The sequence below is a fragment of the Nerophis lumbriciformis genome, unplaced genomic scaffold (assembly GCF_033978685.3).
Source record: "Nerophis lumbriciformis unplaced genomic scaffold, RoL_Nlum_v2.1 HiC_scaffold_722, whole genome shotgun sequence".
Lineage (NCBI taxonomy): Eukaryota > Metazoa > Chordata > Actinopteri > Syngnathiformes > Syngnathidae > Nerophis > Nerophis lumbriciformis.
This window is the reverse complement of record NW_027316843.1, coordinates 1,136-20,447: the sequence shown is the minus strand read 5'-3', so window position 1 is coordinate 20,447 and position 19,312 is coordinate 1,136. Positions and strand designations below refer to the sequence as shown.

General features: G+C 42.3%; 1 protein-coding gene across 2 annotated transcripts; it reads right to left on the bottom strand.

The window, feature by feature from the left end:
* Positions 1–861: 861 nt before the first annotated feature.
* Positions 862–15,063, bottom strand: LOC140678446 (uncharacterized). 2 transcript variants are annotated; one of them, XM_072912768.1, is made up of 5 exons: positions 12,786–15,063; positions 3,954–4,218; positions 2,254–2,313; positions 1,054–2,124; positions 862–967 (listed from the first exon to the last, which is right to left on the bottom strand). In XM_072912768.1, the coding sequence occupies exons 1-4, from the start codon at positions 13,458–13,460 to the stop codon at positions 1,055–1,057; spliced, it is 2,070 nt and encodes a 689-aa protein (XP_072768869.1). In that variant the 5' UTR covers positions 13,461–15,063; the 3' UTR covers positions 862–967; position 1,054. The 2 variants fall into 2 exon arrangements, with proteins under 2 accessions (XP_072768869.1, XP_072768870.1); XM_072912769.1 differs by lacking the exon at positions 12,786–15,063 and adding an exon at positions 8,348–9,063.
* Between the last annotated feature and the right edge of the window lie 4,249 nt (positions 15,064–19,312).

Sequence of the window (19,312 nt, the reverse complement as noted above, 5' to 3'; positions counted from 1 at the left end):
ACAAAGTGAAACGTCACCAGTAAGGCAGGCACTTTGAAGGTCTGTCTGACAGACCAAAACAAACAAAGCGTGCATTAACAGATCGATCAAAATGAGTAGCGAGTAGCGAGCTGAATGTAGATAATTAAAATAATTGGTTAATAAAAGCTTAAACTTGCAAGGCCATTTCTCCAGTCATTTTTATGCCAGCAGATTACAGGGGTTTTGATTTTGAAAAATTAAAAGTTCAACTCATGAACTTCTAGTGGCATTATACTGTAAAGCTCAGTCTAAAGTGCTTACAATTATTTGACTGTAATTAACTGTTCATGGATATTACACTAAAATAACAGTGTAATGCCGCTAAACAGATGACAGTATTATGCTGTGAAGCGTATATTTGATACAGCATAGTACTGTGATACCTTTTACAGTAATAAACTGTAGTGATAAATCACAGTATGTGTGCTGTAGAAAAACAGTTTTGTACTGGAACCATTAGCTGCCAGTAGGTTACTGTATTTAAACGGTGAACATTCTTACAGTGTGCAGCGAGTTAATCCATTTTGGGGGGAGTTGAGGGGATCATTTAATTATGACGCGTTCAAGAGTCTTACGGCCTGAGGGAAGAAGCTGTTACACAACCTGGAGGTTGTGCTTCGGAGGCTGCGGAACCTCTTTCTAGAGTCCAGCAGTGAAAACAGCGGTATAGCTCGGGTGGTAGAGCGGCCGTGCCAGCAACTTGAGGGCTCCAGGTTCAATCCCCACTTCCACCATCCTAGTCACTGCCGTCGTGTCCTTGGGCAAGACAGGTGCATGTCTTCGCAGGTGGGAGGGGCCAATCCCCATAAAAGCATAAAATTGATAAAAAGCAACCAAGCATTTGTCAATCAATTTTTTATTGAAGTGGGACAGCAGCAGCACTCAACCCATGGTACCACATGGTGCCACATGGTACCACTCCGCAGCGCTGAGCCCATGGTACCGCCTGGAAAAAAGATGACAATCAGAAGGAGTGAGATGTACAAAAAAATGTGTATGTGTCAGTAGAGTTGTGTGTGTTAATCCTGCTACCTTATATGGAGGGGCTTCGTCTGGCCCTTTTGGCCGCCGGTGCCTCATCACCGGGATCCTCTACGATCCCTTCACCGCCATCACGGGCCACGATCCCTTCACCGCCATCACGGGCCACGATCCCTTCACCGACATCACGGGCCACGATCCCTTCACCGACATCGGGGGCCACGATCCCTTCACCGCCATCGCGGGCCACGATCCCTTCGCCGCCATCGCGGGCCACGATCCCTTCGCCGCCATCGCGGGCCACGATCCCTTCGCCGCCATCGCGGGCCACGATCCCTTCGCCGACATCGCGGGCCACGATCCCTTCACCGACATCGGGGGCCACGATCCCTTCACCGACATCGCGGGCCACGATCCCTTCGCCGCCATCGCGGGCCACGATCCCTTCGCCGCCAACATCGCGGGCCACGATCCCTTCGCCGCCATCGCGGGCCACGATCCCTTCGCCGCCAACATCGCGGGCCACGATCCCTTCGCCGCCAACATCGCGGGCCACGATCCCTTCGCCGCCATCGCGGGCCACGATCCCTTCGCCGCCATCGCGGGCCACGATCCCTTCGCCGCCATCGCGGGCCACGATCCCTTCGCCGCCATCGCGGGCCACGATCCCTTCGCCGCCATCGCGGGCCACGATCCCTTCGCCGACATCGCGGGCCACGATCCCTTCGCCGACATCGCGGGCCACGATCCCTTCGCCGACATCGCGGGCCACGATCCCTTCGCCGACATCGCGGGCCACGATCCCTTCGCCGACATCGCGGGCCACGATCCCTTCGCCGACATCGCGGGCCACGATCCCTTCGCCGACATCGCGGGCCACGATCCCTTCGCCGACATCGCGGGCCACGATCCCTTCGCCGACATCGCGGGCCACGATCCCTTCGCCGACATCGCGGGCCACGATCCCTTCGCCGACATCGCGGGCCACGATCCCTTCGCCGACATCGCGGGCCACGATCCCTTCGCCGACATCGGGGGCCACGATCCCTTCGCCGACATCGGGGGCCACGATCCCTTCGCCGACATCGGGGGCCACGATCCCTTCACCGACATCGCGGGCGACTGTTGGCATTTTCCAAGTTGTGTTTGGTAAGACACAGAAATACAAGTTACAGTGAAGGTAAGATACAGGTTACAAATGAAACAGTTCATTGTCAGGCTACTCAAGGAGCTGATGTTGACTTTTCATACCTCTTCTCTTGAGAGCTCTGTTCTCAACTTGAAGGGCTTGGATTGTGTTCAGGGACTTCACTGCAAGAGAGGGCTTAAATTAAAAAAACAATATTATAATGTCAGATGGTACAAACCCCGTTTCCATACGAGGTGGGAAATTGTGTTAGATGTAAATATCAACGTAATACAATGATTTGCAAATCATTTTCAAGCCATATTCAGTTGAATATGCTACAAAGACAACATATTTGATGTTCAAACTGATAAACATTTTTTTTTTTGCAAATAATCATTAACTTTAGAATTTGATGGCAGCAACACGTGACAAAGAAGTTGGGAAAGGTGGCAATAAATACTGAAAACGTTGAGGAATGCTCATCAAACACTTATTTGGAACATCCCACAGGTGTGCAGGCTAATTGGGAACAGGTGGGTGCCATGATTGGGTATAAAAGTAGATTCCTTGAAATGCTCAGTCATTCACAAACAAGGATGGGGTTAGGGTCACCACTTTGTCAACAAATGCGTGAGCAAATTGTTGAACAGTTTAAGAAAAACCTTTCTCAACCAGCTATTGCAAGGAATTTAGGGATTTCACCATCTACGATCCGTAATATCATCAAAGGGTTCAGAGGATCTGGAGAAATCACCGCACGTAAGCAGCTAAGCCCGTGACCTTCCATCCCTCAGGCTGTACTGCATCAACAAGCGACATCAGTGTGTAAGGGATATCACCACATGGGCTCAGGAACACTTCAGAAACCCACTGTCAGTAACTACAGTTGGTCGCTACATCTGTAAGTGCAAGTTAAAACTCTCCTATGCAAGGCGAAAACCGTTTATCAACAACACCCAGAAACTCCGTCGGCTTCGCTGGGCCTGAGCTCATCTAAGATGAACTGATTAAAGTGGAAACGTGTTCTGTGGTCTGACGAGTCCACATTTCAAATTGTTTTTAAAAACTGTGGACGTCGTGTCCTCCGGACCAAAGAGGAAAAGAACCATCCGGATTGTTATAGGCGCAAAGTGTAAAAGGCAGCATGTGTGATGGTATGGGGGTGTATTAGTGCCCAAGACATGGGTAACTTACACATCTGTGAAGGCGCCATTAATGCTGAAACGTACATACAGGTTTTGGAGCAACATATGTTGCCACCCAAGCAACGTTATCATGGACGCCCCTGCTTATTTCAGCAAGACAATGCCAAGCCACGTGTTACATCAACGTGGCTTCATAGTAAAAGAGTGCGGGTACTAGACTGGCCTGCCTGTAGTCCAGACCTGTCTCCCATTGAAAATGTGTGGCGCATTATGGAGCCTAAAATAGCACAACGGAGACCCCCGGACTGTTGAACAACTTAAGCTGTACATCAAGCAAGAATGGGAAAGAATTCCACCTGAGAAGCTTCACAAATGTGTCTCCTCACGTTTACTGAGTGTTGTTAAAAGGAAAGGCCATGTAACACAGTGGTGAACATGCCCTTTCCCAACTACTTTGGCATGTGTTGCAGCCATGAAATTCTAAGTTAATTATCATTTGCAAAAAAAAAAAAAAAAAAGTTTATGAGTTTGAACATCAAATATGTTGTCTTTGTAGCATATTCAACTGAATATAGGTTGAAAAGGATTTGCAAATCATTGTATTCCGTTTATATTTACATCTAACACAATTTCCCAACTCATATGGAAACGGGGTTTGTAGAATCTACCTTCCTTACATTGGTTCTGGGCAAGCTCTTCTCGCGCCTTTCCGGCATCCTGAAGGGCCTTTCCGGCATCCTGAAGGGCCTTTCCGGCATCCCGACGGGCCTTTCCGGCATCCCGCCGGGCCTTTCCGGCATCCTGAAGGGCCTTTGCGGCATCCTGAAGGGCCTTTGCGGTACCTTGACGTTCGAGGAATATGGCCCTTTCCTTTTCACAGTAGTACTCCTCCAGTCGTTCCCGCTGGTCTGGCGGCAAGTTTTCCAACAATTGCTGAATGTCCTGTTCAACACACACACACACACACACACACACACACACACACACACACACACACACACACACACACACACACACACACACACAGTATAGGCGACTTATATAAACCCTCGGTTACATTAGGCTGACCATATTGTGAAATCCCAAAAAGAGGACACATATATGCGACTAGGTGAACATTTGCCAGTGATACTCAAACTTGCTTTATAAACAGAGGTTGGTAATAACGCGCTACCAGTGCTGTACGGTGTCGTTGATGGGGAAGCAGCCGCATCGCTGCCTTCTCTCGTTATCCAGGCCCTCACACCCCCGGTTCAAAGCTCAGCTGCAGGGCGGATGTGGATGTTTTGTGAAGGGCCCGATACATCTCTAAGGTCACCGCCGCACCACCGCCCCGCCCCTTGCGTCAACCACCTTCACCTTCACCAATCAATCAAAACGGGACCGGCAGTTGGCGGCGGCGGCGTGTGACGGCAGCAGAGCGACGAGGGAGAGGCCCAGCTGGCGGCTGGCAGCAGCGGGACCACATCGCGGTGACAACGGCGAGGCTAGCGCGAGAGAGGCTAGAGCGAGGCTTGCCAGGCCAGACGGGATCCCATCAAAGATCTTGGAGAGGCCCAGCTGGCGGCTGGCAGCAGCGGGACCACATCGCGGTGACAACGGCGAGGCTAGCGCGAGAGAGGCTAGAGCGAGGCTTGCCAGGCCAGACGGGATCCCATCAAAGATCTTGGGCATTAGACGACATCTATCGGGACCGGGGACAGCCTAGGCCGAAGGCAGTGAACACCTGCGACAGCCAAGATCAACATGGGGCCAAAGAAGGTGCTCTCTCCTGATGAAGGTGAGGAGATAAGGAGATGGCTTGAATTTTGAACAGCAGAGGTATCAGCCATTAAGCAGTACCAACAGACAATTATGCAGCTGGTGGAGGAGGTCAAAATTCTACGAGTCGAGAATGACGCAAAAAATGTACAAATAGAACAAATAACGGACCGAGTGGACGAACTGGAACAGTACACAAGAATAAATGACGTTATTCTGACCGGGCTTAATATAAAGCCCCGTTCATGAATTAATTACATATTACAAAACTGTTGTACACTAATTCATATATGTTATTTTGTTATATAAAAAGGTCAGTAAATGATTCTATATATTTGTAAACGCTTTGAAGTGGGAAAGGGATAGGATCAGGCACGTGCACACATAGGGCCCTATGGGTGCTTGAGCCCCTGCCCTTTTTTGCCTCGTCTTAAAAAGTGCCCTCTGCCTGTGTGTGCTTTTTCTCTTTTTTTCTTCTTCTTTAAACAACAGTAATAAATTCCTGTCAAGGATGTAAAAAAAACAAACAAAAAAACCAGCGGTACAAAAACTCCACGTTTTCTTGTAATACCGGGTTGTTTAAGCCTGCCACTTCCGCCAGAAAGAGAGAGAGAGGGCGAGTGAGTGAGTAAGTGAGAGGAGAGAGAGCCAACTGCGCCCGTGAGGAGACGTGACAGTGGAGCAACTTGAACCTGTGAGTTATGGTCTAGTCGCCGTCCACTTATTCAGCATCTAATATGGGTAATATTTCAGAAACACGCTGTATTATTCTAGTATTCAGTGTGCCAGCTTCTGTTTTTGCCGGACGTCGGAGCACGGCGCATCAATGGGCGAGGGCGGACCTACGTCACTTCCGCCCTCCAATCCCCTAGCAACGCGGTCGCCATATTGAATTGGTTGAAAACAAACCAGCTCACAGCGAACACAGCATTGACAGAAAAGGCATTTAACGAGGTTTCACGGCATTTTAAACTGTTCTAAATGGCGTATGATTATGTAAATAGTCTTTCCAGTGAGGCTAGGTTAAGATACGAGTTAAAATGTTCTGTAGTTGGATTAAACGACTGCCCTTACCGCCTTCCAGCAGATGCGTGGACTGATAATCCTACACAATGGCCGGACATGGAATTTGGAAATCTTTATGTCTAAAAGTTAAAGTACCAATGATTGTCACACACACACTAGGTGTGGCGAGATTATTCTCTGCATTTGACCCATCACCCTTGATCACCCCCTGGGAGGTGAGGGGAGCAGTGGGCAGCAGCGGTGGCCGCGCCCGGGAATCATTTTGGTGATTTAACCCCCAATTCCAACCCTTGATGCTGAGTGCCAAGCAGGGAGGTAATGGGTCCCATTTTTATAGTCTTTGGTATGACTCGGCCGGGGTTTGAACTCACAACCTACCGATCTCAGGGCGGACACTCTAACCACTAGGCCACTGAGTCACAAGCGCACCAGGTCGGTTGTTCGCTTCGGTTGTTATATAACGAATAAATGGTTAAATCACCCAAGGTATGTTGATAAATGATAATAAGGATGACACGGTGGCTACCAGTATCTGTACATTGATTATATCTGTAGAGAGCTCATTCAAATTCAGTTCAGTATTATGATTTATTATTTGCTGAATGACTGGAAATAGCCTTTATACCGTATGTTATTGTTGTGCAACAACAACAACTTCAGCTGTCGAACGTTATTCAGTAAAAATTCAACGGGTTCAACATTAGCATGGACCAAGTTGTGGTTAAGAAGGTGGATTTTTGTTCCTTATATTTACCAGAAACGAAGTGATCCGAACACACGACCCGGGATTTTGGGGGACTCCAGTGAGAACCGTCCTCGTTTTCCCGGTGTAAAGCTGCGAGCCATTTGTCTCGTCTCTGTGGGCTTTTAGCACGCTTTGGCAGAACAAAATACCACCTTTGTTTTCCCTGTTTCCAGTTGTGGTTTGCACAACCAAAAACAACACAGTTTTTGGGCATTTTGGAGGCAGAATGCCGGGTTTAATCAGCGCAGGTCGACAGGTTAAAGAGTAATGGCGACGGTTTGTTTTCAACGCCAGTCAGGTTGCTATGGCTCGAAGAACCCGTATGTAGCTCAGTTGCCCGGATGTCGGCCCTGCCCCATTGAGCACCGCACATCAAGTCCGCACAGAGCAGAGCGGATCGTGCGGGACAGGAAGTAGTGTACAAAATACAAAATAAAACACCGGGTTAATTTTCAAAATAAAATGCACTGTGTCTAATAATAAACCAGTGTTTTGTTGCTTTTCATGTCTTCCAAGACTATGATAATGTGAATTAACTCATTATAACAATAATTTGTTGACACAAAAGAAATGGCAATCACTTTTACAAGTAGTTAGCTTCCTATTAGCAATTTTAATTTTACATTAATTTCCATATTGTGTAAAGGACCAAAAAAAAATGTCCTGCCCTTTTCTGACTTTGAGCCCCTGCCCCTCTTTAATCATGTGCACGTCCCTGGATAGGATTACCGTACATACGCTTTGCTTCTTCCTACTGTAAAATGAAATGATTTGAAATTGTGTGATGTATTATGATGTAATTAGTCCTGACAATATAGCACAAAAACAGACGTAAATACCACTGCATTCCATTTCTATTGTATTATAATTATCACTAATAAAGAATTATTGTTGAATTTTGTGTTTGAGTGTTAGTCCTGACAATATAGCACAAAAACAGACGTTAGCACAAAAACAGACGTAAAAACCACTGCATTCCATTTCTATTGTATTATAATTACCTGCGGGTGTTCTATTCTCAAGACAAAATGGACGTTCTCCTAACGTTCGCGTGTTACCTACACACTTAAGTGTGTTGTTCGAAAGAAAGAAAGAGAGAATTGCAAAGCCTGCGGTTCTATTCTCAAGACAAAATGGACGTTCTCCTAACGTTCGCGTGTTACCTACACACTTAAGTGTGTTGTTCGAAAGAAAGAAAGAGAGAATTGCAAATTTGCGGGTGTTCTATTCTCAAGACAAAATGGACGTTCTCCTAACGTCCGCGTGTTACCTACACACTTAAGTGTGTTGTTCGAAAGAAAGAAAGAGAGAATTGCAAAGCCTGCGGTTCTATTCTCAAGACAAAATGGACGTTCTCCTAACGTTCGCGTGTTACCTACACACTTAAGTGTGTTGTTCGAAAGAAAGAAAGAGAGAATTGCAAATTTGCGGGTGTTCTATTCTCAAGACAAAATGGACGTTCTCCTAACGTCCGTGTGTTACCTACACACTTAAGTGTGTTGTTCGAAAGAAAGAAAGAGAGAATTGCAAATTAAGTACCTGCGGGTGATCCATTCTCAAAAGACCAAATGTTTTCCAAAAAACGCGTCTGGTCTGCTGCGTGGCGCCAAAGACACTTAAAGGATGCGAATACTGAAGTTACGTGACACGTGACAAGAGGGTCCCTCCTCCCCCCCGCACGGTGCTCACGTGACCCGCTGCAGCCAATCACGCTCTATAAAATCTAGCATTCCAAGATGGCTGCCAGGCCTGGATGAAGCCGGTATGTTTTAAAGTTGTCGTTTGCTTGCATATTGTAAAAACAACCGTCCAACATTTTACAACTAATTGTAAACTTGTAGGTGCCGAACATCAGGGACGTGTTGCGACGAGAGAGTGTGTCGATGATAAGATATTAAGCCGAGTTGGTAAGTGAATCTGTTTGCTAATAGTAGCGACTAGCCGTACCCATGTATTTCCTATAGGCGATTAGCATCGGCTTTGAATCCCGTTGCCTCCAATGTTTCTGATCTGATTGAATTTATATTTATGTCGAGTCTTTATTTTGGGTTTTTTTTTAGTTTATTATTCTTCGGTCAATGGTCAACAAAATAAACAAACAGTTGCACATTCATAGCTTGAAAATGAAAATGAAAATGTTGCAGACCGAAAGGGTTTAGGCTGAAGTTGAACACTTATAGCGCCTAACCCTATAAACAATGTCAAGTACAAGATGAACTTCCGAAAATGATGAAATGTCCTTTGTACAACATATTATAAATACACATTATACACAACATGAACACTGTTCAATTATATACACAGTAAAGGCATGTGAAATATCCTTATACACCTTTGTACCAATTTATATACTATATACAAACAATTATACTTCCATTATTATTTATATCCCACATTTAGTATTTTAATTAACATTGATCATAGTATTAACTACTGTGTTGATTCAAGAGTGATATATTTTTCCAAGACATTGGTCTTAAAGTGTTTTTTTAAATGTGTGAATGGACCTGGAACATTTGAAGGAATCATCCAAGCTGTTCCACAGTTGAACCCCCCTGACACAAACACATCTACTTTTTAAGCTTGTTCTTATCTTAGCTTTCTGGAAGACAGCTGAACCTCTGAGGTCATAGGTATTCTCTCTGGGTTTGAACCTCTCCTGTAGACACCCAGGCAGCATGTGGTTATGAGCTTTGTACGTCACAATAGCAGTGTTGAGGTCAACAAGATCATGCAGTTTTAAGGTTTTTAATTTAATAAACAGAGCATTGGTATGGTCATGATAATCTGCATAATTTACAATTCTAATCGCTTTCTTTTGAAGTAAGAATATAGAGTCGATGTTTGTTTTGTAATTGTTACCCCAGATTTCAACACAATAATTAAGATAAGGGAGTACGAAAGAATTATATAACATATTAAGAGCCTTTTGATTTACGTAGTTTTTGATTTTATGTAACATAGCAATATTTTTTGCCATCTTTGTCTTAAGTATATTTATGTACAGTTTCCAATTTAATTTATCATCTATATAGATTCCCCAAAATTTTGTTGAATACACCCTTTCTATCTCCATATCATCAATTCTTATATGACACTGTATGTTATTTTTCCTATTTCCAAAAATTATATATTTTGTTTTATTTAGGTTGATTGACAGTTTATTGGCATCAAACCATTGCTTTAGTATATGGAGTTCGCTCTCTACAGTCTCTAAGAGTTGGCCAAGGTCTTGCCCAGAACAGTACAGACTTGTATCGTCAGCAAAGAGAATACAATTGAGTTTTTTAAAGATTTTGCAGATATCATTAATATACAATAAAAACAATTTTGGTCCCAGTACAGAACCTTGGGGCACTCCATGTGTTATAATCTTTTTATCTGAATCTACATTGTTCATATGCACATACTGTTCTCTACCACCAAGATAACTTTTCAACCAATCATGAGCAAGACCTCTAAAACCGTACCTCTGCATTTTGTTTCAAAGTAATGTGTGATGGATGGTGTCAAAGGCCTTGCTCAGGTCAATAAAAACGCCAACAACAAACTCCCTCTTATCAATAGCAGTGGTTACCTCCTCAACTAGTTCCATCACTGCCATGGAAGTGGACCTGTTTGCTCGAAAACCGTATTGGTGTTCACTTAGCAAGTGATGCTTGTCAATAAAACTGTCTAATCTTGACACAAATAATTTTTCAAGGACTTTTGAAAATTGTGAGAGTAGAGAAATAGGCCTATAGTTGGTGAACTGATGCTTATCTCCACTTTTGAAGATGGGAATAACTTTTGCCGTTTTCATTTTCTTTGGGAAAACTCCTTTTGTAAAAGAAATATTACATATATAAGTGAAGGGAACAGCTATAAAATCAACAATTTCTTTGATCAGAGAAAAGTCCAAGTCACAGCAGTCTGTTGACTTCTTGTTTTTCTGAGAATTTACAATTTCTGTGATTTCACTTTCATAAACGGGGGAAATAAAAAACGATTCTAAGTTCCTTTGAATGGTTTGTTCATTAAATTTGACACAGTTTTCAGGTTGTGCAATTTCATTTGCTAAATTAGGTCCAACATTCACAAAGAAGGTGTTAAAAGCATCCGTTATTTCCTTAGGGTCATTTATAGTTTGATTATTTTCTATGAAATAGCTTGGATGTTCATTATTTGTCATGTTTTTTTTAATGATACCATTTAAAACTTTCCACGTACCCTGGATGGTATTTTTATGTTGTTCTAATAGGTTACAGTAATATGTTCTTTTGCTGTGCTTTATTATTTGTGTTAACTTATTTTTGTACGTTTTATATTTGTGTTCAGTTTCTTTGGTTCTGTGCTTTAAATGTCTTCTGTAAAGATCATTTTTCTTTTTGCAGGACTTCAATAACCCTTTTGTGATCCACGGTTTGTCCTTGACAGTGCTGTCCTTAATGTCATGTTTTGTCATTGGACAGTGCTTATATCATACAGTGTTATGAAAATGTTGAGAAAGGTTTCATATGCCTCATTCGGGTCTGTGGAGGTATAAACCTCCCCCCAGTCTTGAGCACATAACTCAGACTTGAATGCTGCCATAGTTTCTGGTGTTTGGTGTCTAACAAATCTATATTGAACTGCTTTTTTGGCCCCTCTCTCATCAAAGAAATGGTGTAAAATGCTGAATACAGGTAGATGATCACTTACGTCATTGAGTAGTAGTCCTGCTGTTATTTGATTGGTGAAAATGTTATCTATCAGTGTGGCAAAGTCTACTGTTATTCTAGTTGGTTTTGTGATAAGGGGAAAGAAATGATTGCTGTACAGTCCTGTTATAAAATGGGTTGTTTTGGTACTGTCCATGGGGTTCAGAAGATTAATATTAAAATCACCGCACACAATATGGATCTTGTTTGATTTAATAAACAAATAATCCAATTTTTGATTGAATGTATCTAGACATGATCCAGGTGTTCTATAAACACAACTGACATTTATTTTTTTTGATTTTTCTACTTCAATTTCTACAGTTATACATTCAAAAACTCCAGCTATAGCAGTTGATTTGCTGTCAATCTTCCAACATTTTAAATCTTGATTTACAAAAAGTGCTACTCCTCCTCCCCTTTTTCCAACTCTGTTTGTGGTGAATAATTCATAACCATCCAATCTTATTTCACAACACTTATTCTCATCAAGCCAAGTCTCTGAGACTGCAACAATACTAAATTTATTGAACTGGCTCAGATATTCTCTAATATTGTCAACATTTTTATACAAGCTTCGGCTATTAAAATGTATTACAGTAAACGATTTGTCCACATTCACACATTTAAATTGTTCGTCTGTGTAGTACTCACAGTTTCTGGTAATATTATTGTAAAGATTACAATGGGGATCTATGTCACTGCCAAACTCATTTGAATTGCAGTTGTAATTGATATTGTCGTAGAAGTCTAGTTGGATGTGATTATAATTATTATACAGTTCACTACTATGATTATTATCAGTATTTCTACATTCTAATTCCTTATCACCAACATTGGTAAAGATATTTTTTAATTCACTCCCCATTATATTTTAGTATATATTTACATCTTTTTCTTTGTACAGATAACACATTTGTATCCACCTCCACTGAAACACGCACACACACCCACACACACACAAACACACAAACACACGCACACAACTGACAATACTTTTACTCTATTATGAGCGTCCCAAAACAGTCCAAATGAAAACAAGTTTGTATTTGGTATTAAGTTAGTGTTTATACGTGGTGTTGAGTATATGTCTTTATGATCCAAGGTAAGAAAAAGTAAAAAACAACAAAAATAGTCTGAGCATTCCAAAAATAAGCTCATCAAAAATCTCACTGTAGCTGTCCTCATCAAAAAAGGAACGATCAAAAAATGAGCTCGACGAGAGTGCAATTGTGATTGTCCAAAAAATGGAACAATCGACATTATCTGAATTGTTCGAGGTCTTCAAGTTCTCTTACCAGTATCACTTTAGCTTTTTCCGGCGTAGATCCATTCAGCTGAATGAAAACCTTGCAGTTTCTTGTCCATGTGGCTCCAATCTTGTTGTTTTTCCTGAGGATCCGTGCTTCCCGTGCTATATCCGATATTTTCTTGGTCGGATGCTCGTTGATATACACCGCTGATCCCTTTAACTTTCTTCCTTGTCTCAGTAGTTCCGTTTTGTGTCTCCGGTTTACAAAGCGCACAAGGACTGCAGGCTTTGCTCTGTCTCTGCGTGGCAGTGTATGACACGCTGAGATATTGTTTGCATCCACGTGTATGTCTTTTCCTTTCAAAAAGTGCAAGACTTGGTCCTCCAGAGTTTGCAGATCGTCTGTCTCCGCGTCCTCTCCAACATTCCTGCCCGCCGTAGCAGCTCGGGCATATGAGCGCGGTCTGATGTTTAGTCCCGTGATGATGACATCTTCCATCCTTGTGTACTGCTCCAAGTTTTCAACTCTCCTTTCAAGATCAGTTATTGTCTTGTCTTTTTGTCGGATTGTTTCTTTGAGTTTCCTCACTTCATCTACAAGCTCCGTTAGCTTGCTTAGCTGTTGGGAGACGCTAGCCAGGTCCCCTGACATGAAGTTTAGCGACTTGCGTATTTCCTCTATGTCATTCTCCATCTGTGCGCTCTTCTTTGGAGGAGGCATGACAAAAATTACGTCGATGCTTCCCACGCCTTTTCTTTGTATTTTGACAGTGGATTTGATAATAATTACTAAATGTTGTCGCAACTTACGGGAGCGCCGCCATCTTTTTACAACTACTTCCTGTTCCTGCTTCAACTTACATATGGTATCTGAGTATTGTGGCGTTTTAAGGCCATTTGCACTTTTTATGCTGTGGTAAAGACAATGAATGAACACTGCAGCTGTTCTTTGGTTAGAGCCGTCGTAGTGACGTCACTGTTACTGTTCAGATGCTACTCCCGTCATAGTGACAACACTGTGTACTGTCGTGTTTATTTTATACATGCATGTGATTGTTAATGTTAGCAGTATTATTTATTGAAGGTCGAACGATAGATGACTTAATGTTGATGTTATGTGCGCACATTGATACTTACGCAGGCCAGGTCCCTAAGTCTTGGATGGCGAGCTGTAGATAGGCCTCGAGCCTGAGGCCAAGGATCTCCACCTGCTCTGGTCGGGCCGGTAGGCGGCTTATAGCCGAACCCCTTGCCTCGCACCTCATTGCTCTGCGGCCCTCAGTCAGCCGTCAGCCCCGTCGAAGGCAGCCCCAGGCGGACATACACAAGCACGAAGAAGCACCACTGACAGGTAACGTCCGAATTCTAAATCAGTCCAAAAATGTCCCACAACAACGTCCGTGTTGTACGACTAAAACATTAGCATTGGCTATTTTTTATTGATTTTTGTCATGTAAGGTTATTGTCCAAATTAATGTTCCAAGGTACCCACTTAAACGTTGCCTTAAATGTTATGTGTTTACTATACATAATACACGGGAAAAGCGTGTAAACCAGCAGACGGATGTAATGACCAGCGTTAGCTTGTTAAGACTGAAATAGATTGGTGAATTTTGGATTGTTGTCTCTTTTTTTTCAGCTTGCCTGCTTATTCGGCTAAAGTGTGCGTCGTTTCGGTCAAATTTCGGTTCAAATATGTGTATTTTTTAACAAAGTCCTGTCCAAATAGTAGCTGTCCCGATAATGTAAACAACGAAACACCGGCTGTGTTTGTGTTGCTGCAGCCGGCCGCAATACACCGCTTCCCACCTACAGCTTTCTTCTTTGCTGTCTCCATTGTTCATTGAACAAATTGCAAAAGATTCACCAACACAGATGTCCAGAACACTGTGGAATTTTGCCATGAAAACAGACGACTTAATAGCTGGCCACCATGCTGTCCCAAAATGTCCTCTACAATCCGTGACGTCACGCGCAGGCGTCATCATACCGAAACGTTTTCAGCAGGATATTTCGGCGTGAAACTTAAAATTGCACTTTAGTAAGCTAACCCGGCCGTATCATTGATATATAAACTATCAGACTGCGTGGTCGGTAGTAGTGGCTTTCAGTAGGCCTTCAATGATCACATGAAAACCACTGATTTTGTTTAGCTTGAGTTTCTCTCCACTAATTGTAAAACCTAGCAGAATAACAAAGGACAGCTTAGCACTGATTGACAATATTTTTATAAATGTATTTGATGGGAATAGAAAAAGTGGACTCTTAGTGACTGATGGGAGTGATCTCTCCCTTAGAGATAGGGTGAGAAGCTCTGCCATCCGGGGGGAGCTCAAAGTAAAGCCGCTGCTCCTCCACATGGAGAGGAGCCAGATGAGGTGGTTCGGGCATCTGGTCAGGATGCCACCCGAACGCCTCCCTAGGGAGGTGTTTAGGGCACGTCCGACCGGTAGGAGGCCGCGGGGAAGACCCAGGACACGTTGGGAAGACTATGTCTCCCGGCTGGCCTGGGAACGCCTCGGGGTCCCACAGGAAGAGGGAAGTCTGGGCTTCCCTGCTTAGGCTGCTGCCCCCGCGACCCGACCTCGGATAAGCGGAAGAAGATGATGGATGGATGGATGAATGATGAGAAAAAGTTCAAACGTGTATCTGACATTAAAAATGCAATGTTTCTTGGTGGAGTTTGTCAAAGTGATGTGTTAGAAGTGGTCAGAAAGTTTAAAAACAAAACATCTGTGGATGGTAACAACGTGGATATGTCACTTGTTAAAGTGGTGGAGGATTGTGTCCTGAAGCCGTTTACTCACACATGTAATAAATCTTTATCATCTGGAACTTTTCCTGACAAAATGAAAATTGCTAAAGTTATTCCGATTTATAAAAATGGTGATAAACATATGGTCTCAAATTATAGACACGGGCCTCTACTACCTCAGTTTGCAAAAATTCTTGAGAAATGATTTGTAAATAGACTTGATAAGTTGATTGACAAACATGAGCTAGTGAATGATCATCAGTATGGCTTCAGGAGTAATCCATCTACATCCCTAGCAGTGATGGACTTTGTAGAAAACGTAGCCACAGCAATAGAAAAAAAGCAACACACCGTTGGAGTAGTTATTGACTTATGTAAAGCTTTTGACACATTCCTTACTTCTGCAAAAATGGGAAAACTATGGCATAAGAGGTGTTTCACAACAGGGGTAAAGTAGTTATTTAAGTAATAGATCTCAATATGTGGAAATGACTAAGACTAAATCACAGCCAAGAAGAGTAACTTGTGGGGTTCCACAAGGCTGGGTATTGGGACCTAAGTTATTTCTACTATATTTAAATGATATTTGTTCAGTGTCTAATACATGGAAATGTATTATGTTTGCAGATGATACAAATGGATATTGTTCAGGAGAAGACTTGAAGGAAGTGTTGAGGTTGAGTTGATTCAGCTAAAAAAATGGTTTGATATTAATAAGTTATCATTAAATGATAAGAAAAGTAAATGTATGGTGTTTAGTGGTGCAAGGGCAAATTGTGAAGCACAATTCAAATTAAATGTAGTGCAAATCGATGGAGTACAAGAAACTAAATTCTTGGGAATAATAATTGATCATGAATTATGTTGGAAACCGCATATTGAATATATAAAGGGAAAAATATCCAAATCCATTGCTATTCTTTAGAAAGTAAAACACATGCTGAATAAGAAATGTCTGCATATGTTATATTATTAGGATTGAATTCAGAACATATAGGATATAGAGCAATATACACATATTTTAAAAACACTGGGTTCAATAAAAGAATATTTCATTTTTATTTATCTCCTTCATTGATGTGCATCCTCGATCAACAGACAATCACACCTCAACCATTCAACTACACATCTACACAGCAATGCCTGAGAAGGAGTAGGATGAAGACAAATCTTATTGCCCCTTTCAACATAGCACGCAGTCTTACCTAATAGATATCATATCAACCAACAATTACATCCAAATGTAATGAAAACAAACACAAAAAAACCACAACAAGTGCAAAACTTCATGAAGTACAAAAAAAGTAATATACACCTCACGGGATGATACAAAACCAGGCAAAAAAATAAAAATAAGTAAAATCATAAATATAAAGCAAAATGTAAACACTTATGGCTGTCCGTATGATATTATTGTTCTGTCTTTATATATTTTTTCAATTGGAATATATTTTACAGTCTTTCATCTCATTTAAGGCTGCAGCTAACGATTATTTTTCTATTATTTTTTCGGTTAATCTATAGATTATTTTTTTCGATGAATCTATAGATTATTTTTCCTTTTACCGATTTTTTTTTATTTTTTTAAATGAAGACGAAAAAATAAATTTAGGCCAGTTTTTTCAGAAGGCATGCCTTTTATTTACAAAAAAAAAAGTGTGGCCACTCAGTCAACATTGACAACAACATGACAACATATTCTGTAACAATGTAAACCTTTAAAACTTTTAACATTTAACAAAACTAAAAGTAGCTTATTTGCTTTTTAATGTGCAAATATAAAATAAACATACAGTGCAAATCTTAATATTCTGCAATAGTATAAGCATTCCAAAGGTAAAAGTATTGCTTATTTTTGCTTTAAAATGTGCAAAAATAAAGATAAACATCCAATACAAAAAAGTGCGTATTTCCTTGAATTGGCGCCGGGTGTATAGTATTCGCATGCCTCCAATTACTGCCGGGTCAAACTCGTTTCGCAAAATAATTAGCGCATGCCTGGCCTTACCGCCGGCTCAGGATTAACGCCGGATCAAACTCAGTTCGCAAAATATTCATTTTATTAGTGCATGTCTGGAATTTTCGCCGGGTCAAACTCGTTTTGCAAAATAATTAGCATATGTCTCGGACTTCCGCCGGGTCAAACTCGTCACGTCATGAGTGACACTTCACCTGTCATCATTTTCAAAATGGAGGAGGCCGATTTCAATCATTTGAAATCACATAAAGGGAAGAAGATTAAGAGCTATTCAGTAGGATTTAAGGTCCAAGCTATTGAATCTGCTAAAAAGAACAGTAAGCAGCTATGTTTTATTAATATACCGTAGCTGCGTGTGTCAAATATGAGTCATTAAATGACTCCCGCCTCCTGGTGGTAGAGGGCGCTAGTGATCCTTCTTGCGACTACCGGTACTAGGGATGTCCCGATCCGATCTTTGGATCGGATCGGCCGCCGATATTTGCCAAAAAATGCGCATCGGCAAGGCATGGGAAAATGCTGATCCAGATCCAGTTTAAAAAACTCCGGTCCGTGTTTTCCAACGCACCGATTTAAATAATACATTCCACTTTTCTGCTGCTCCCTATAATTACCGTTCCGCATTTTCCAGCACACCTTCAACACATCCACAGGTCTGTGGATTCTCACGCAGTTGCTTTTAGCTGCTGGCATAACACGACAGGCTCTTCTCACTCTTTTCTGTGTCTCCCTCTCACAGACAGCAAGCGCACCTTCTTACACACGTCACATACTGTCACGTCATACGTCACATGCTGTCACGACACACGTCACATACTGTCACGTCATACGTCACATACGTATACGCCCTCTCCCAGCAGAGAGGTAGCAGCATGGCTAACGTTAGCTGTGATGCTAGCGCAGCCGTGCGAGCAACGCTCCATCTAAGGTGCGCGCCTGCGCAATTACGCACTGCTCAAGCGTCCTCTGCGCACGGCAAATCTATGCCACGCACAAAATCAAATAAAAAAATAAGCGCATAACAATGTTCGACACACGGACACGACAGAGAAAACAGTTTTCGTCATCATTGTTCAAATATTGTGACGTCTGTCGAGACGCTTATCTCCGTTCGGTGCCACACGTCCACACCATCAAAATGCCGAGGCAAACATTTCCACATCAACACCGTATGAAAAAATGCGTGATTTTTTTAGTTGTGATTTCCTTCTCTGCATGAAAGCAGCATATATGAATGCAGTATGAAGAAGAATGTTTTAATGTAGACATGCAAGCCTTGAAAGAAAATGTTGAAAACCTAGACTACATTTCTTGCAAATGGGTGCATTTCTACCCTATATTTTAACTTTAGATTTATTCTCATATCAAACTCTTTTGGCTGTCTTTTTGACACTTACATCCACACCCCGGATTATAAATAATGTCAATAATTCAATGTGATGACTGTATTATGATGATAGCATATATCTGATAGTATATGTCTGTATCATGAATCAATTTAAGTGGACCCCGACTTAAACAAGTGTAAAAACGTATTGGGGTGTTACCATTTAGTGGTCAATTGTACGGAATATGTACTTCACTGTGCAACCTACTAATACAAGTAAATGATAAATGATAAATGGGTTGTACTTGTATAGCGCTTTTCTACCTTCAAGGTACTCAAAGCGCTTTGACACTACTTCCACATTTACCCATTCACACACACATTCACACACTGATGGAGGGAGCTGCCATGCAAGGCGCTAACCAGCAGCCATCAGGAGCAAGGGTGAAGTGTCTTGCTCAGGACACAACGGACATGACGAGGTTGGTACTAGGTGGGGATTGAACCAGGGAC